This window comes from Cololabis saira, chromosome 3 (assembly GCF_033807715.1).
Source record: "Cololabis saira isolate AMF1-May2022 chromosome 3, fColSai1.1, whole genome shotgun sequence".
In the NCBI taxonomy this organism is placed as follows: Eukaryota; Metazoa; Chordata; class Actinopteri; order Beloniformes; family Belonidae; genus Cololabis; species Cololabis saira.
In genome coordinates this window covers 34,503,463-34,524,456 of record NC_084589.1, presented here as the reverse complement: position 1 = coordinate 34,524,456, position 20,994 = coordinate 34,503,463, and the positions used below count along the sequence as shown (strand labels likewise).

Below are 20,994 nucleotides of genomic sequence, written 5' to 3'. Positions count from 1 at the left end.
TATAATCCATGTGCCATAAAGAAAAAACGCTGCCATCTACCTGCAGAGGGAGCTCTTGTTTGTTGCCAATGCTACTGTATGATGGGTAACTTGGCCCTCCTGGTGTTGCTAGTGTTGCTAACCTTCAACCTCTTTTAATTAATCGCTCCAATTTTTTTGACACCCTCTTACCTCCAGTTAGATACTGTGCGGACATGATCTATGTGATAAACATGCAGGAGGTGGTTGCAAATATGTGAGATGAACCATTTTCATATTATACCTGTATGTTGATTACAATGAAGGCTAGCATAAGAAGTTTCATACTGAAAAAAACCTTTAGCTATTGTTCCTAGATCTTCAAACTTTAAAACAGGAGTTAATGTTAAATGTGGTGTTTGATGAAATAGCAGCTCATGTTGAAAGGATATTGGTTGCTGTTGAAGACGGGAAATTAAGTCAGTTATGTTCCACTTTGTTTCCTCTTTTCAGATTGGCTGGTTCAGCTTTCACGTTTTGTAATATGCCAGTGCTACAGTTCACAGATCTGTTGAACTTTTGTTAGTCTTAAAGAACTGTATTAACTCTGTATTAGCATCATTTCATAAAGTAAAACATAACCTTGTCTGTGCCTGTAACTCTTCATCAAAGTAGACTGATCAGGAGCTTTGATTTTCAGAAAGCTTTAAATAGCGGACTTGTTTCACATGTTGTGGCAGACAAGACGAAAATAATAAACTCCAAAACATTAAGACTAGCCCAATTGTAAAAGAACACCATTCCTCTGATGTGAATCATTTGAGTTTAAGTACACTGAATTTCATTTAAAAAATATTATCTTACTCTAAAACAATTCAATTGAAATTATTTATACTACTTTAGCTAAAAATGTAATCTCTGTCGATTCATCGTGAGCACTGCTATGCTGAAAAGTCTGTTTTAGAGGAGTTGTATTTTGATGGAATTGGAAAGTTTCAAAATCTGGATGCAACCTGCCCCTGGAAAACTGCACCTGATATCCATTAGATTGAGACTGTTTTGATATGTACTGTATGTCATGTGTTGAGTACTGAAGTGAAACTACACTAAAACGAGCAACATGGCTGCACCCGGTCTGAAGAAAAAAGACTTCAAATCTGCTCTTTGGAAACCAGTGGGTCCCGTGACCTAATGCTTTGTCTGTTGTTTCTTTTTTTTTTTTTACAGTGTGGAATAGACCGCAAGCCCAGAAGTGTTCCCTGCACAATACTTCTGGCCTTCTGGCCCCTACATTGGTTTTGAATTTTTTTTTTTTTTTGCACTAACAACAGTTGACCAGTGAGTGGCAGTGTTATTTATGTGCTTTTAAATTTAACTGCTGCATTTGATACAGAGTGGACCATGAAGTCATGATCTCTCGCTTGGGGCATTGGGTGGGCATCAGGGGTGTAGCACTGTAATGGTTCAGGTCGTACTTTGCTGATCGTACTTTCTGTGTCAGCCTTGGCTACTTTGTGTGCTCTTGTGCTCCTCTCTCGTGTGGGGTTCTGCAGGGCTCAGTTCTGGGCCCTCTCTTGTGGTGCTTTTCCACTAGTACCACCTCAGCTCACTTCTACCCGCCATGCCCCCGTCTTGCGCTTTTCCACTACGGGCCGAGGCGGGTGGAGCCGCGCCAAGCCGATACTTTTTCTGTAACCATTCTGCCGAGGTTCTAACCGGGCTGAGCCGGCACTATATCTGACGTCACCACCCCCCTCGCCACTGATTGGTCGGGGGGTGGGGCCGTCAGACGTTTGAATCAGGAAGCGGGAGTCAGCGCGAGAACGACTCCCACAATGCAAACGTCTGTTTCATGCAGCCCCCGGGTCTCCCACTCAGAAGGCGTGCCGATTTTTTCCAGTGGCCAGCCGCGGTACTGCAACCAAAAATCCCATGCGGCCCAGAAAGCTTTTTTCCCATAGACCGCAATAGTAAAAGAGAAGCCTCTAAAACTGTTCACAGGACACCTCCAGCTGTAATCACCGGCTATTACTAATCTTTTTATTCTATATTTTTAAGTCATGGACTTTATATCTGTCAAAAATGTTTTATAACGGCCAGAAAAGTCAAAGAAAAGTCTCTTTCTGGGCGTGACGTCACGGCTGACGTCACAGCCGTGTCTGTGCATTCCACGGATGTTTATATTAATATATATTATGTAATTATATTATATTAATACATTAATAATATATGTAATACTATACATGTAATAATATACATTAATTAAGATATTATATTAATACATATTATATTAATACTCGCGTCATTGCCCCGGGGCATGATGGGAGGCCCCAGAGCATCATGGGAGGTGACTCAACTGCGCATGCTCTATGGGCCGCTGTATGCGGAAGTAAACCCGGAAGTCAGAGATTTTTTCGGCTTATGCGCTGGCTGAGCAGAATGCATTGAAATGAATGGGCGGCCATTTTTGACGTCCCATCCAGTTTTATATAATACATCCATGGTTTCATGATCCAACTCTGAGGTGCAGATGTTCATAAACCTGGGGGCTAACGAGAGAATTAAAAAAGGGGATGTAGACAGGCTGTTTTACTCTCAGCCGCTCGCGGCTCCGGCTGATTTCTCATCTGCGCCGACATGAACAAAGGTGTTGCGCAATCGAGAACGTCACAGCAGCTTCACCCCAACCTGCCCACTTCTCCCCTGGCTGTGGAAAAACAAACGGGGACAAAGCGGGTAGAGGCGGTACGAGCCGTCCCGTCCCGAGCCAAGCTGGGCAGATACTAGTGGAAAAGCGCCATTGTTCTCTCCATATTTGCTTCCACTTGGCTCCATACTCAGAAAGCATGGGATTTATTACCAATTGTATGCAGATGACAGTCAAATTTATGTCCCTCTTAAAAAGAAAGATGTTTACTCAATCACTTCTTTAGTTAAGTGTCTTGATGACATAAAGGCCTGGATGTCTTGGAACTTTTTAAATTTCAATCAAATCAATCAAATAATGAAGTGATGGTTTTTGGTGGCACTCCTGGACCAGATTTGGGCTCTTTGTCCACTATATGAAACCGACCATCATTAATGTAGGGATAAAAGTGGATGCAGATCTCAAACTTACATCCAGATCAGGGTAGACCAGGTAGTAGAAGCCAATTCTTTCAAGGCAACAGTTTGAAACAGTAATATGCATTTGTCACCACTCGGCTTGATTATTGCAATGCCCTTTATGTATATGGGGATTAGGGCCTAAGTTCTGGAACCACCTACACATCAGACAGGCCTCAAAACCAACCTCCTCTCTTTGGCTTTTGACAGCCAGCAAGACAATGGACTTTATTTTATTTTACCCTTTTATTCTTTACTTCTTTTATCTTTTATTCCATGTTATCGCTTTGTTTGTATGAATTTTAGTTTTACCCACGTTTTATATCTTTTAACTTATTTACTTCAACATGTTATGTCTTTTTGGGCTGTTTTGTCTTTTATGTATGGTGTTTTTATTTATTCTTCTGTACAGCCATTTGGTCAGCTGTGTTGTGTGTGTTGTAAAAGTGCTTAACAAATATGATTGGATTGGACGACACACTGGTGTCCACTGTAGAGACATTACTATGTTTTACAGTCCAGGGAATATATACATATATATACAGATCTCTAGGGTATATATATGTATTGTATATACCCTGGAGTGCTGCTTCTGCATAAAATACAGCAAAAAACAAGGGTTGAAACTGGTTAAATTGACCAGTTCTGCTAAACAGTGGCAAAAGAGAGAAGTGTTTTTGCAATGACTTCACAAATATCTTAACAGGAAAAAAACATTCTTTTCTCAGAACTGAAAAAGAGGCAAAGAGGAAGAACTGAAAGTCTTCATGTAGCTCACTTGCAGTAAAAACCGATTTGGTAAAAAGACTTAAATCGAGATCAGAAATGTTGTTTTGTGTTTTGATAATTAGAATGATAACTGGGTTTCTTGTTACAGAGATCAGGTTTTAGTCCTGCAGGACCATGAATGCTCTCATGGTTGGCTGGTTGGTACTTCTAACCCTAAAAACAAGTAAGTTATTTTATACTTTTATGAGATTCTATTATCAATTATCAAAAGTGAGTGATTAAGTGGTGCATGTGTTTATTGTATTTTATTTTTTGTAAGGTTTTTTTATCAATTGAATCAATTAAGGATTCATTTGAAAGTGACTCTGAAAGTGAAGTTTTTATCAGGTTTGTTTGGTGGGTCTAAATTTCACGTGGCATCAAGTGTACAGTAGTTTTCCAGAGTGAGCTTCTGGCTTTTGCCTGAAGAGGGATGGGATAAGTTCTTCCAGATCAATCAAGTTAATTTTCACTTATATAGGGACAAAAAGGAACTTTTGAGCTCAGATGGTCCTCTTATAGACGTGGACACTAGTTGAACTTCTGGGATTCCTTTAAAGATTTACTCTTTCAGTCAAACTAAAATAAGCCTACTACTGGTTTTTTGTACCCTTCTGCACCAAACCAGTGGTAAGAAGGAACGCTGCAGCCAGTTGAGTGGCTGACAAAGGATTGTCTCTTCCACATGATATGCATCAAGTATGTCGAGTGATGTGCAATAACTGTACTGGTATTTATTATTTTGTAATCTTTTTTATATTATATTAATATTTTACTTACCTTAATTTGATTTCCATTGCACTTTATCTATATAAGGACCAGCACCTTTGATGAAGCACCTGTTATTTCGTGGTGTACAGCTAGTGTGTACGATGACAATAAAGAATCTTGAATCTTGAATATGCAGATAAACACTAGCTACACCATTCTGAAGTAATTCATCAAGGAAAGGTTTTTCTCTGTGTTTTACATGAATGATGCTGGACTGTTATGTAGCAGAGGTGGCTGCAGGCATCTGCCCAGCAAGCATCTTTGACGAAGCTTTAAGTTGTTCACACAACAATCAAGGATCGACTCCTGATCACTCAGCTAGCTTTGTGACTGGGAAATCTGACCCATAATCATGTAGTTTGAACAAACCTAGGACTGAAAAGATGAACAAGGCTAAAATAAAACTCAAAGTTAAGGGTGTGTATGGTCAGAAAACAACTATTATTTGGTAACCTTAAAACTATGCAGATTCTTCCGATGCTTTCAGGTTATAATGACACATCAGTAAGATCTTTTTAAATTAATTAAATCAATTCTTGTGATAATGTGTCTCTTGTACTACAGTGCCACCTGTTCCTGCTACCATGTTACACCAGGTTAAAATGATACACCACACAGTTGTGGTGCCAATGTGTTTTTTTGGCTTAAAGTTGAATTGAAGTAATAAAAAAAAAAAAAGTCCAAAATCAGAAATATAAAAACTGTCTTTCTTTTTTCTTTGGATCAGCAGGTGCATCAGGCAGGGAACATTGCACTAAAAGATTTTGTATCACCCTGAATGAACAACTAAGAGCTGAGGCTGGACTTTGTGTTGTGATACCATGCTCTTTAAGAACTGGTTTCCCACCCCAGGATCTGGTTTGGTTCAAATGTGAGCCAGGACCTAAGAAATGTGTTGAATCTGACATGATATTTCACAGCAACAACGCCAACAAAAAACTTGTTCCTGGATTTAAAGGAAGAGTGTCTCTTTTGGGCTCTGAGACTCGTGGGAACTGCAGCATCATGATCAATGACCTGCAGGAGTCTGATTCTGGATCATATCAGGTCAGAGTTTCTGGTTTCTGGTATCATTCGCCAGATGGATTTACGTTCGATCCAAAAACAACCGTCTCTATTAACGGTAAGACACATACTTTTAATTTTATTTTCAATTCAATTTGATTTATATACAGTAGTGTCTATTACAACAGAAGTTGTCTCTAGGCGCTTTCCAGAGACCCAGAACATGAACTTGCTTAGTTTAGACCAGCTTCAGTGTTGTGAGGTGTTGCATATTTTTTTGTGTCAAGCATAAATTAATTTTGTCTTTTGTTGATCCCTGTGTTATTACAAACTGGAACTCCTGTAAAAAAAAGCAAACACACAACCTGACTCTTACTCACTAATATGTCGAACTATCTAGCAAAAATACGATAATTTAAATGTAATTGGTCATCTTAAGGCTCGGCATCTGATTCCGTAAGTGGACTGTGTTTCCACCAGGTCTTAACCAGAAGCCCACGCTGAAGGTTCCTGCTCTGACTGAGGGACAAGAGAGCACGCTGACCTGCACTGCTCCTGGTCTCTGCTCGGGGTCTCGTCCTGAAATCACCTGGACATGGGGGGGGGCAGGGGAGATGGACTCAAATATCCCAGGAAACATCACTGGTGTCCAGACTGATGAAGTGTCAGCTGTCGCACAGAGACACAGCTCAACTCTGAAGTTCAACCTCTCAGCTGATCACCACGACACCAACATCACCTGCAAGGTCAGGTTCACAGGTGGTGCAACCACAGAGGACACTGTGACTCTGAAGATGAACTGTGAGTAATGCATTCACAATCCCAAACCTTGATATTTCACTTCTGATTGATTTGATGACTTTACAAATTTGATGCGTTCATCACACCGAGCATTGAAAGCAGATTAGGATTTGCTGTTTCTAACTAGCCAAACTGAGCTGTACTATTTTGTGGAAACGTTGGACGGGACACCACAAGAAAAAGAAGACAGGGTTTTAAAAATAATCAAAATTTCTGTCAAACGCAATTGAATGTGTATTTTGATATGAAAACCTCCTTTGCGTTGCTTTATATGAGACAAAAATCCCTTAAATCTCAACATTTTCCTCCAGTTCCGTAGCTTAAGAATTTTTTTGTAGGAATTGGTCAGTCTTTACCATGATATGTTATGGTCATATCATTAAAATAACGTAACAATCAGTCTGAGCTCAGTCCAGTCCGTGAAAGATAATGAATCGTTGTCAGATTGTAGTGCTCAACATAAGCCGGGGGTGTTGATGCAAGGAGACATTACTGTAAAACATGCAAGGTCGCGGCTCTAGGACCAGGCTTGCCGACCCATGGTTTAACCAGTACAGGAAAAAAAAAAGATCATGTGAAACATTGTAATTCTTTGGTTTCAGATTCTTCATCTGTCAATCCTGCATATCCTTAATAATAGATACACTAAATACATCAAATTGCCATTATTCATTTATCGTCCATAGATTCTCCACAACACACAAGAATCATTAAAGGAGGAGAGCAACAACTGTCTGATGGGAGACGCTCTGTGACCCTGATCTGCATGAGTCTCTGCTATCCTCCTGCCACATATGTCTGGTACAATAAGACAGATGGCAGAGAAATCTTAACATCTCAACCACAGGTCATAACAGTGAACTCAGACCAAGCAGGAGAATACTACTGTACTGCGAGGAATGATGTCGGTCAAAGATCATCTGAATCGATCAGGCCGTTTGATGGTGAGTGAATACTGTGTATTGGTTTACAACACAAAACCTGTGTTTACTTACTTTCCTTGTCTTTTATAAATCCACAGCAGTATGAATAAGATTCATGTGTTTCCCAATATTGTATATTTTCTATCCACAGACGTAGCAGTAAATTCTCATGGCACCATCATCTATACGATGAACATCGTGAAGCTTTTTCTCATATTTGGTATTTTGTTGACCTTCCTTCATCTTTTCATTTTCTTCAGGTAACTACTGAAAAAGTACAAAGTTAAATTCAAACCATGAAAAAAGTTTATAAACTTAAGGACTTCTGACAATATGCAGTCGAAATTTATAAATCAGATGTCACAAAGTCAGAATTTACATATTTGTTAGTTCATGATGTACGAATTCTTCAGACTCTATGAAGTCAGACCCCCCCAACAACTGACATGTAAAATGATCACAATGTTTTTTTTATCTCTTTGTTTTCAGGCACAGGAGGAATGAATCAGTTCAAGACAGAGATGTAAACACATGTCCCTGTGTTTTCTGGTGACGGGTCACATGTGCAAGCATTTCTTACACCTGTATGTAACATGGTTTGGCTTAAAAAGGCAGATCTTTGTGTGTCTCTGCTTAAACTCCAATTCAGAGTTGGATGGATGGAGCGCGGGAGAATGTGATGAGTGAGACCGGTCTGGAAGAGCCTCTCAGGAGCAGAGATGTCCTCTCACAAGACCTGCCGAGCCGTCCAAAAGCCCAACAACCCCATCCTCATTCTGACGTCACGTAAGACAGCAGCCACACCCTGGGAACCTCCTCATCACACACAACCAAATACTGCTGCTTATTCTTGGAATGTATTGATATGTTTATCAATAAATCTGTAATCAATAAACTTTTTTTTTTGTCTCCCCTCAACTTTATCATTGTGTTACCGGTCTCCCCACTGACTGCTCCACTGTGGATCTGCCCAACAGATATCAGGTGAGGAAAGCTTTCCAAAGCAAGCAGATTATCCTGATAAGTAGCATAAACCCTTAAAGATGGATCCTGCTGGCATCTCTGACCACAGACTGGTAGAAGATCGCTGCATCTTATTGCACAGCAAGAATCTAACCCCACCACTTCAGAAACATCAGAGACGTTCTGAATATGTGGTGAATTAAGAGTTTTACTGAAAGTCTGAGGGACAAACAGTTAAAAATGGAGACAGATCCTTCCTATTTGGTCAATGGCGTTATTGACCACCACATCACACAACCCCCCAGACAATACTGAACACACGGGAAATATCACAAAATATGATCCCAGCTGCAGCAGATAATTGACAGGTCCATCCATCCCATATGAGGTAAACAAACAGAAGAGGGTCCAAAACTCACATCTGGACTGGATTCACTGGTCACACTTACACACTCAGACTCACACTCAGACTTGACTTTAACTCAGTTTCACTTTAAATGAAATTAATTGACATCCATCTTCAATACAACTTAATATAATAATTATATTAACAATATTTAAATGAATGTATACATACAGCATGCAGTATCCCAGAGTTATTTGGAATGAAGAATATAGACTAATCAATAAAATTCCGAGTTGCTAATAAATCATCACAAGAACAGCATATACTCGTAAAATGAAATAATGACATTGCTCATTTTAATTATATATATATATATATATATATATATATGAAACTATTCTACTTTCCAACTTTCTTGTAGAGCAAACAAGAAAGGGTGGTTGTCTACGGGAACCTCAGCGTTGAACCTGCAGCCAATCCTCCAAATCCAGGTGACTCTGACACCAGGCAACATGAGGTGAAGATCAGCGACACCTAGACGGAGTAAAACCTGAACACCAGAGAGACAGCAAACACCCCAAAAGCTCTGAGGATCATTATTAATCATGTTAAGTACAGCAAGTATAGGTTTTTAGTGTTCTGCTTCTGTTTTATATTTTCTTTTTTCAATTATTAAATTAAAATGTTACCTAATTTTTACTTGCATTTGGCTGCTGTAAAAGAGAGTAACTAGGATTCCGTCTTAAACAAGCCTGGGCTAGCTCAATTTTTTAAAACTTTTTTTTCAAGTGTTGACTTACTGTATGTTCTGGTGTTTTAATTAAATATCTGTGCCACATGTTGGTCAAAACACCTTCAAGATCCAGTACAACAGCCGTCTTTTCAATGATTTAAAGCTCTGCTCACAGAATCATGTTTCTGGGGGTGAGGTCAGCCACTTGATTGGACTCAGCCCAGCTCCTCCTCCAGGTCACATCTAATGAAATTAATGTTCGTTCCATCCATCCATCCATCCATCCATCCATCCATCCATCCATCCATCCATCCATCCATCCATCCATCCATCCATCCATCCATCCATCCATCCATCCATCCATCCATCCATCCATCCATCCATCCATCCATCCATCCATCCATCCATCCATCCATCCATCCATCCATCCATCCATCCATCCCATGTCTGTGCTATTTTGTTGTTTTTCATTTTGTAGTCAAGATGTGGAGATCCTGTTTGGATAGTAAAAAAATTGCATAATTATTTGGTTTATTCGGTTCTCCTTTTCTGTAGAATTGTTAAAGGAGCTTGAGGCCGGATTGTGGCAAGATTTATGAAAAAAATCCGTATACATTTTAAATTTTCTAGTAATAATGTCAGATGAAGCGTTCCAAACCCAAAATAATGAGCCCTCTAGTGTATCTCTCCTTTGCCTTGAACAGGCTGTGTGCTGCAAAATGTGCTGCAATTCGGTCCCGAATTTCCCGCGCTGTCCTGCGGATGTGACGTCACATGACGCTGCATGCACGTTCTCCCCGTTCTCCCGTGCCGGCTTCACTGTTGGCTGCAGTACCCCCAACGGCCGTCGTGGTGAAGGGTGGCGCTAGATAGTCTCATTTCTTAAAAGGAGCCTCAAGCTCCTTTAAAATACGAGTTTACTACATTTCTTTTATGGATTTGTTGCAACAAGCACAGAAGCTCAGATGTCAGCGAACATGTGTGTATACCTGTATATGTATACTAGTAGTTAGTTCAGACAACTGTCTTCACTGGCACAGACATTTTTTCTTATGTTTTCTTATTTTGTTACAGTATGTCCTCTTAAGAGTTTAAAGTTTTACTTCTGTGAAAAAGAAACTAAAAACTGATATCGCAGCTAAAGTTTCCAAAAAGTGCCACGACTTTTCAATCAAGACTTTTTTTATTTAAATATTTGTAGTGAATTAATGTATTCTGCATGTAAATGATTGAAAATAATCGATCTAACTTGTGATTAAAAGTTCTTTTTCAAATATCAGTTGTTTCATTTATATTGTAGACTTGGAAAAAAGCATGAAAACTTTGGGTATCAACAGAAGCAATACAGAGTTATCAGTCATACATTAAGTGCAGATTTAATGACGTTAACGTTCGTCATGAGGATGAAGATTTAGAAAACTAAATCTTTAAGAGCTGGACTGAAAGTCACAGGTGTGGTACTTTGGAGTTAAATGTTGGCTGCAGATTTTATTGATAGTTTTATTCATGACCACAGCCACCTGAGCATGTGCAGAAAGCTGACCACTGACGGGAGATGCCCAGAGTCCTGTGTTGCTCCTGCAATAAAGTTATCTCCTCCTCACCTGGCCTGTCCCTGTAAAACCACTAACATCTTTTTCGTTGTCCAAATGAACATCTAGATATTTAAGTTTCTCATCTGTGTCTTCTCCATAACTTTCTCTGCAGGTCATCTGATCTCAGTATACTTGATATTTGTGATCTCAGCCTCTCGGAGCTCATCCTCTGATCTGGCCTGGAGTTTGCAAAAGTCCACACTGACATAGTTTAGACTCTAAACTTTAGAGTATCTTACTTCCCTCTGTCCTCTTCTTCAACAAAGTGTTTATCTGCATCCAGCATTGACGAGCTGGGCCCGGTTGTTGAAAAGGTGTAATCTGGTTAAAAAGGATTCTGATTCTGTAATTCATTTCTCTTCCCCCATGGATCACGTAATCCAACTCTCTCTTCCTGGTTGTCCAAACAAAAAAAGAGCTGGATGGGATCAATCTGACCCAGGTACTGATTTTCAGATTTACTAAATCCAGAATACCAAAAATTTAGACGGGCTGCAGGGGGCGCTAAGGTATAAACAAATAAGAGATCACTAATGCATTTGATTTGTAAAGAACTACTTTTGACTATCACAGTAGGTTTAATTCTCTACTGACTAAAAATATGTGTTAGGCATGGACATGTTTTTTGGAGGTGATTTAATGGTGATAGTTTGATGACAAATTATCTGGATGATGAAGCTTGTTATTAGGTTGTTGACGGGATTCCCAAACCTCTTACACATATCTTTAATTTATCATTTGAAACTGGTCAATTCCCCAATGGCATGAAAATTGTTAAAGTTATACCGTTGTACAAAACTGGAGACAAACACCACTTCACAAATTACAGACCTGTTTCTCTTCTCCCGCAATTCTCAAAAATGTTGGAAAAACTATTCAATAACAGATTAGACAATTTCATAAATAAACACAATTTACTCTCTGACAGTCGGATTCCGAAAAACCCGGTCAGCATCTCAAACTTTAACTGAACTCATTGAAGTAACCAAAAATTCCAGAGATGAAAAGAAATACGCAGTTGGTTTATTCATTGATCTAAAAAAAGCATTCAATACAATAAATCATGAAATATTATTCAATAAATTGGAACTATATGGGATAAGGGGGTGTGCATTATAGTGGGTCAGAAGCTACTTAGAGAACAGGAAACAATTTGTGAGGATGTGAGAAAATCAGTCACAATGTTTGGACATTGAGTGTGGAGTCCCCCAGGGGTCAGTGTTGGGTTCTAAACTATTTATCATCTATATCAAAGACATATTTAAAATATCACAAATATTGAAATTCATACTATTTGCCGATGATACAAATATATTTTATTCTGGTGAGAATTTACAGCAACTTTTGGACAATATTACTTCATAACTTGGCAAAATTAAAAAAACGTTATCATTAAACTTGAACAAAACAAAAATTATGGTATTTGGAAACAATAAAAACAATCAAGCACAGGTACAGATTGAAGGTGTAAGCATTGAAAGAGTACATGAAACTAAATTTCTTGGGGTAATTATAGATTATTATATTAACACATCCACAACAAAGTATGTAGAGACATACCCGGGGGGCAAGTCCCCTGTTTTCTTAGTGTGCTGCATTTGCCCTGCTATAAAAGGTAATCCACCAGAAATAATACCTATGACCCAGTAGGAACACAACCTATATGGACTACCTGGTCAATTCTTTGCTGGAAATTCAATATGGCCACCTTAATATTGGCCACTTATCAAAACATAGCTTGGTGATAACTTTTGAACCAAATGGGCTAGAAATGCAAACTTGGTGTCTGTTTCATGGTTTCAGAGCATGAGAAAACCATTAGAATACTTATTTTTATGATTGGGTGTATCTGGACCTTTAATTTGCATATTTCCAACACGGACACCCCTGAAAAGGAGCTTTTCTATGGATTTTTATAGTGACAGCTAACTGTTATGGCAAATAATCTGCTTTTTAAGCAATGTGAACTTGAATTTGGTCAGTTTGAGCTTTCATTTCTATGTTGTCAATGTCAATATGGCTGCAGTCATAATAAATAATGTATGGTATTACGGGCAAAATGGGTCTATACAAAACCACTCACTGCAGCTGGCTCTGCAGAGCTGAAGTCAATGCTCCACCTCCACTCATCCAGCCCACACCATGAGTCTGGTTTAAGGCTGTGTAGCCCGCGATGCAGAGATGGTAGTCAAGGTCATGGCAGCAGTGGAGACTAACCCGTTTACAGTGACAACACCATCCATAATCAACATATCTACGGGACAGTGTGCTGATTGTACAGTCAAGGATGACTTGATCCGTGTCAAAGAACTGGGTCTGAAGGCATTGTGTGAGTCACTGTCCAGTGATCAGAAAAAGACAAGTATAATGAAGCTCAACACTTTCCACACGCAAAACACCAAATCCAAAAAGTGTAAGGGAAAATCTTCAGCACCTGGCAAGAGCAATGAAATAACTGCCCTCCTGCGCATGACCCAAATCCTAGCCAGTGGTGGAGAACTCAACATCGTTGACTTTATAGGCAACCACGAGTGCAGTGACTTCCCCCCTTGCCTCTTCCAGGAAGATGGCAGGATGCGAACAGGTACCAAGGCACGCCTTGTGAAGGTCCTGAAAGAGTCCCTGACCTGCCTAAAGAACACCGAAAAACAGCAGTAGTTGTTGATGCCATGTATGCCATACGCCATTGGTCTTTCCTGAAAGGTGAAACGTTTGGAACAATCGCTGGGCGATACCATAGTCTGCTACTGAATGATGTGCCTGCCGGCACAGAGATTATTCACTTCTGCTGTGACCGGTACAGTGGACCAAGTCTTAAGACACCTGAGCAAGAGTACAGATATGCTCGACCAAAACCTGCCAAAGAATATCAGGTCAGCAAGCATTACACAGCTTTAGGGAGCTTTAGGGTGCGGAGCCGGGTCCGACACCAGCCCTGGTCCAACTGGACCCTGAAAGTCATGATTCTTCTTCAGAGCGTCTAGAAACCTGGTTTTCTGCAGGTTCTAATAAACATGGGCTTTAAAACTTCTATTAAAGCAACAATTCTACTTCCTGTTAGTGCATGTAAACGTACTGAGCGTGTACTACATACTACATACTGCATCTTACATACTGCATACTACATATTGCATACTACATACTGCATACTAAATACCGTATTCAACATACTGCATACTACATACCGTATACTACATATTGCATACTACATACTGCATACTACATACCTACCGTATACTACATACTACATACTGCATACTACATACTGCATACTACATACTACATACTGCATACTACATATTGCATACTACATACTACATACCGTATACTACATACTGCATACTACATACCGTATACTACATATTGCATACTACATACTGCATACTACATACCGTATACTACATACCGTATACTACATACTGCATACTACATACCGTATACTACATACCGTATACTACATACTGCATACTACATACTGCATACTACATACTACATACTGCATACTACATACTGCATACTACATATTGCATACTACACACCGTATACTACATACCGTATACTACATACTGCATACTACATACTGCATACTACATACCGTATACTACATACTGCATACTACATACCGTATACTACATACCGTATACTACATATTGCATACTACATACTGCATACTACATACCGTATACTACATACTGCATACTACATACTGCATACCGTATACTACACATTGTATACTACATACTGCATACTACATACCGTATACTACGTACTGCATACTACATACTGCATACTACATACTGCATACTGCATACTACATACCGTATACTACATATTGCATACTACATACTGCATACTACATAGCGTATACTGCATACTGCATACTGCATACCGTATACTACATATTGCATACTACATACTGCATACTACATACCGTATACTACATACTGCATACTGCATACTACATACTGCATACTGCATACTGCATACTGGATACTACATACTGCATACTGCATACTACATACCGTATACTACATATTGCATACTACATACTGCATACTACATAGCGTATACTGCATACTGCATACTGCATACCGTATACTACATATTGCATACTACATACTGCATACTACATACCGTATACTGCATACTGCATACTGCATACTACATACTGCATACTGCATACTACATACTGCATACTACATACCGTATACTACATACTGCATACTACATACTGCATACTACATATTGCATACTACATACTACATACCGTATACTACATACTGCATACTGCAAACTACATATTGCATACTACATACTACATACCGTATACTACATACTGCATACTACATACTGCATACTACATATTGCATACTACATACTACATACCGTATACTACATACTGCATACTACATACTGCATACTACATATTGCATACTACATACTACATACCGTATACTACATACTGCATACTGCATACTACATATTGCATACTACATACTACATACCGTATACTACATACTGCATACTACATACTGCATACTACATATTGCATACTACATACTACATACCGTATACTACATACTGCATACTACATATTGCATACTACATACTACATACCGTATACTACATACTGCATACTACATACCGTATACTACATACTGCATACTGCATACTACATACTACATACTACATACTGTAGACACCGGGTCCGACACCAGCCCGGGTCCGGCACCGGGTCCAACACCGGGTCCGACACCAGCCCGGGTCCGGCACCGGGTCCGACACCAGAACCGGGTCCGACACCAGAACCGGGTCCGACACCAGCCCGGGTCCGGCCTCATTCGGACCAGACACAAGTCGAGCTAAAGCAGGACGGAAGTCGGACTGTTACGTCTCCTGCAGGTCGGGAAGTTCCGACCCAGTGGGTCTGCTCTCACTGCCGGGACCACCGGGACGGTTCTGGCCGGACCTGAGGGGTCAGACCCATAGACATACGTATCCTCCCATGGAGCTGCTGCGATACGTCAACGTCGCCGCCATATTGGATGTTCAAGACTGCGCTGTAAACTAATACAAGTAAATGGACTTATTTTCATAAAGCGCCTTTCTACAAAGAAATGTACGTTTTACGTCTCATTTATTCATTCACACACGCACTAATATACTTGGGAAACAGTTACCACCAAATATAATATATTTAATTTTCTCAGATGGAAAATATAAGAACTTTATTGATTCCACATAGGAGTAATTCATGTTATATCAGCTATAGAGAACAAGGTAGTGCCGAAAAACAATATATATCCCCCCTCACAAAAATAAGAAAAATAGAGAAACACGTTTTCTCATCAACAAAGCATATTTTACATAAACATTTAAAATTTTTCAAGTCACAAAACCATTTTTCAATTTTTTTCAGTTATTTTATTGTCTGAAAAAAGGTTCAAATATGTTATTTTGTTATTTGAAAATTTGTTTTATTATATTATATATTATAATATAATAATATATTATGTGCGTGTGTGAATGAATAAATGAGACGTAAAACATAAAGTTCTTTGTAGAAAGGTGCTTTATGAAAATAAGTCCATTTACTTGTATTAGTTTACAGCGCAGTCTTGAACATCCAATATGGCGGCGACGTTGACGTATCGCAGCAGCGGGCAAGAACACTCGATGCGGCGTCTACGTATATATGTCTTATATTTAGTTTATTAAAATGTAATCTTTAAGATACATTGTAGACGTTTTCTCATATTGTTTTTCTGCAATCATCCCCACAACTCTAGAAAGAATCTGAGCTAAAATGTAATTCCATACGTTATTTATGACTGCAGCCATATTGACAACATAGAAATGAATTCTCAAACTGACCAAATGTGTTGACATTGCTTAAAAAGCAGATTATTTGCCATAACAGTTAGCTGTCACTAGAAAAATCCATAGTAAAGCTCATTTTCAGGGACGTCCGTGTTAGAAATATGCAAATTAAAGGTCCAGATACACCCAATCATAAAAATAAGTATTCTAATGGTTTTCTCATGCTCTGAAACCAAGTTTGCATTTCTAGCCCATTTGGTTCAAAAGTTATCACCAAGCTATGTTTTGATAAGTGGCCAATATTAAGGTGGCCATATTGAATTTCCAGCAAAAAATTGGCCAGGTAGTCCATATAGGTTGTGTTCCTACTGGGTCATAGGTATTATTTCTGGTGGATTACCTTTTATAGCAGGGCAAATGCAGCACACTCCCCCTTGCCCCCTGGGTAACATCTCAGTTCTGGCCAAAGCAAAGCAATTATTGGATGGCAAATCACTCCGCATTCTGTTCTGTTCCCTGGTTTTGCCTTATTTAAGTTACTGTTTAGAGGTTTGGGGAAATACATATAAAAGTTCACTGCAACCACTATTCATACTGCAGAAATATATATAAAATTACATCTATATGCAGTACAACTTTTTTTTTGGCAGCATAATTTCTCTGAAACCTTTTTAGCTCTAACTTGAAGCATCTGTACATGAAGTAAATATTAAAACCTTTTTAGATAGAACATGGTAAGTCCCTCCCTCCCCCCTTCATTAGATAACTAAAACTTTCCAGGAAGTGGTTATCAGTTATTAACTTTCAAGCCTTCAAAGTGAAAGCATCAATGCAAGCTTTATCTTTTTTCTGTCAGTGAAAAGCTTCAGCAGTAGATGTGCTGATGATGAGGAGAAGATGAGCTGCAGCCAGAAAGAAGAGCGTGTGGGTCCATGATGTCCTCAAAGTTTAGGCTTGTCAAACACTCATTTTCAGGCATAACTTCAGCCTCAAGTCAGGAGCAGTTTGACAACCTGCTGGACAGAGACGCATTGATGCAGGGAGGACATGAGTGTCCTGTGATCAGGTCACACTGCATAGAAATAAATGAGTTCCTGAGCAGAGCAAGGCCCACCACATCCAACCTGAAAGGTCCATCAGAAAGCATAACTTCACTCAGCCAATCAAATGCTAGTAAAACAAACTTGTCTTATTAAAGACATTATTGCATAAAAATGTACTTTCACTAGAAGACTGTTTGCATAAAATGCTGTTTGAGACAAGTCTGCTTATTTAAAAATATCCATCCATCCATCCATCCATCCATCCATCCATCCATCCATCCATCCATCCATCCATCCATCCATCCATCCATCCATCCATCCATCCATCCATCCATCCATCCATCCATCCATCCATCCATCCATCCATCCATCCATCCATCCATCCATCCATCCATCGTAGTTTCACTGAAAAAAAAATTCAAAAGATCTTTTCATTCAACAAATAACAAAATCCTTTTGTTTTAGTTTCATGATGATTCATTAGCGGTAGCATCAACAATGACTACAAAACAGTAAAGTCAAAACCCAAAACTGGAGCCAAGTATAAATTATGTCTGCATTTTTTAAACTGCCAAATCTTTGTTATCCTGAGTTGTACAGAATATATGTAGAGCAATATTCAAAATGACTTATCTGTTGATTTTGTCTTTCTATCATATTTTCGGAAAATCCTAGCCTCGTCATCTTTAAGGTGGCCTCAGGTTATCGAGGAAAATAAGATGCTAACACCCAGATGCTCCATATTCAATTCATGTCTTCGAAATCCACAAATTAACCCCTTGATACAACAGTAATCAACACTCAGTATTTCCTTGTAAACTAATATCAATGTTGTCATTGTAATTCTTTACACATCTGGACCTATTCGTAAAACGTGTAAGTACTTCAGAACCATATTGTTAAATCGACAGTCAGATGTGCAGAAAGACTTGGGCAGAGTTTTATCAAAACATGCGGGAAATAGTCACGTCTAGACGCACTTGTTCAGTTAGCTGCTCTGACGTTGTAATGCTTCAAGCCTTAAATGGCATTATTGATGATAATTGGATGCAGAGAAGATAATGGTGGCTGCTCTGGCAGAGAGGAAATAAAACCAGTTGTTTTTCTTTGTATGACATTTCCTGTTTACACTTTGTATGCTTCAACATTAGTTTCATATTAGAAAACTGCTGTTGATATATTTCATGGATTTTGGACTGTTTTAGTCTGCAAAGTTCAAAAAAAGATAATAATAACCATTTTTGTGTCTGTTTACCTACATCCTTGTATGGTGATCAGATGCTTTGATATTTTGATAGTTTTTAGTTGAAAAATTAAGATATATTCAGTTGCCTACATGCTGTAGCAGAAAATGTGAAAAGAAAAGAAATATAGCTGCAATCAGTGCCACCATACAGGTTTATGTTACAAGGGTGCTCTGGTGAGCATGATTGGGTTTACCAAAGCACAATGTGAACAATTCCTAAAAAAAAAAAAAAAAAAAAACCCCAATAACTTTAAAATTATTTTTATGCTGTTATCAAGGTTGCTAAATTAACTGCCATACGTGAGTCCTCTGAGATAAGAGCGAGGCTGTATTTGTCATTTAAGATAAGAACAGCTAATTTAACAGAAAATCTAATTTCTGTGTATCAAGATTTATTTTGAGCACTGCAGTGCTACAGTACGATGTATTGAGAGAGCTTTCATTTTTAAAGAAATATTTTGATTTAAGGGAAAATGTTCTAAATGGTTTTTAGTCTGTATTCTTATTGTTGTGGAAAAACCTATTACATACTGTATAATTTGTTCTTTCCCACTAGGTGAATATCTAAACTGAAACTGAGTGCATCTAAGTGACCAAGATTAAGACCTGAGAGAAGAGCCAAATTTCATTGAACATTTGTATGCAAATGGATAAGAACATACAGTACATTAGGCATCTCAATGCAGAACCACAATAAACAAAGGGAAGGTTAATGATTTTAAGGCATAAATGCTGATTCATTCTTACGATTCTGGTAGACAAATCATTGTAACATCAGAGCTAATCTTTTAGGGGCAAAGTATCAGTCTGCACAATCTGTACAGGCCAAAGCTGAAAAAGGCTCCTCACAGCAGTTTTGGTTTAATCCAAATGGCCAAGGCTACATTTTCCATCACAATTATTATTAGGGCCCGAGCACTGACGGTGCGAAGGCCCTATTGTATCCGTAATAATTATTTTTTTTTTCTCGTTTGCATTAATGGGCGTGGCCTAATGGCTCAACAGCGCCCCCTAGAAAACTTTGTGCCTCAAGCCCCACAATACGGTTTGACGTACATGCACGAAAATGGGTACACACCTGTATCAACTTAAAGAAAAGTCTCTTGGCGCCATGGCCGAAACCGAACAGGAAGTCGACCATTTTGAATGAATCGTGTAATTTTGGTGCAATTTATGCCATTTCTTCGGCCGCTTCTTCGCCCGAACCGTAACGTGCACCCAGGTGTGTTATACATCAAAATGTGCGTCTCCATCCTGCAACGACGCGCGTGACTTCTCAGTCAAAAGCGTTACTGAGGCGACGATAGACGCCAAAAAGCGCGCCCCCCCTTCATCTGATTGGTCCATATTTGATAGTTCCTACTTTCTGCCATAACTTTTGATTGGTTTGATATAGAGAGTCATGGGTGGTGCCATCGGACTTAGTTTTGAGTCCTTGACTTTTATTGGTGAAAATTACACGTGCGAGGGCCCGTTCATCGCTCCTTGCAGCCTTAATTATTTTATTTTTTTTTACTGGAAAAAAGTCAAGCAATATCAACAAGTTCAGGAAAAATGTTAAGACATGCAATCTATATTATGTATAGAATCCTAATTGAAACTGAAGAAAAAAGAAACGTTACTTTTCAACATCATAACAAATGATCTCGTGTTTCTTTGCTTTGCATGCTAAATATACACATACTGTATATATATATATATACACACACACACGCACACACACATATATATATATATATATATATATATATATATATATATATATATATATATATATATATATATATATATATATTCATTTTTTAATTCAGAAAAAAAAGGGTTTCTCTATCAATGTGCATTTCCTAAAATAAAAATAACAAGCTGATGCAACTTTTAAAGAAAATTAATTTATGTATCTATTATCTTAGAGCTTTA

At 38.7% G+C, this 20,994-nt stretch overlaps 1 protein-coding gene across 1 annotated transcript; it reads left to right on the top strand.

Moving 5' to 3' along the window:
* Positions 1-3,803: 3,803 nt before the first annotated feature.
* LOC133437911 (myeloid cell surface antigen CD33-like) lies at positions 3,804-10,610 on the top strand. The gene is made up of 9 exons (XM_061717341.1): positions 3,804-3,861; positions 3,941-4,015; positions 5,330-5,725; positions 6,088-6,408; positions 7,095-7,352; positions 7,483-7,591; positions 7,821-7,854; positions 7,981-8,315; positions 9,062-10,610. Exons 2-8 carry the CDS (start codon positions 3,967-3,969, stop codon positions 8,119-8,121), a joined length of 1,308 nt encoding a protein of 435 aa, XP_061573325.1. The 5' UTR covers positions 3,804-3,861; positions 3,941-3,966; the 3' UTR covers positions 8,122-8,315; positions 9,062-10,610.
* The last annotated feature ends 10,384 nt before the right edge of the window (positions 10,611-20,994 follow it).

Coding starts and splice junctions, on each gene's coding strand:
- LOC133437911 (XM_061717341.1), top strand. CDS start 3,967: ATGAATGCTCTCATGGTTGGCTGGTTGGTACTTCTAACCCTAAAAACA. Junction 6,409..7,094: donor TGTGACTCTGAAGATGAACT/GTGAGTAATGCA, acceptor TATCGTCCATAG/ATTCTCCACAACACACAAGA. Junction 7,592..7,820: donor CATCTTTTCATTTTCTTCAG/GTAACTACTGAA, acceptor CTTTGTTTTCAG/GCACAGGAGGAATGAATCAG.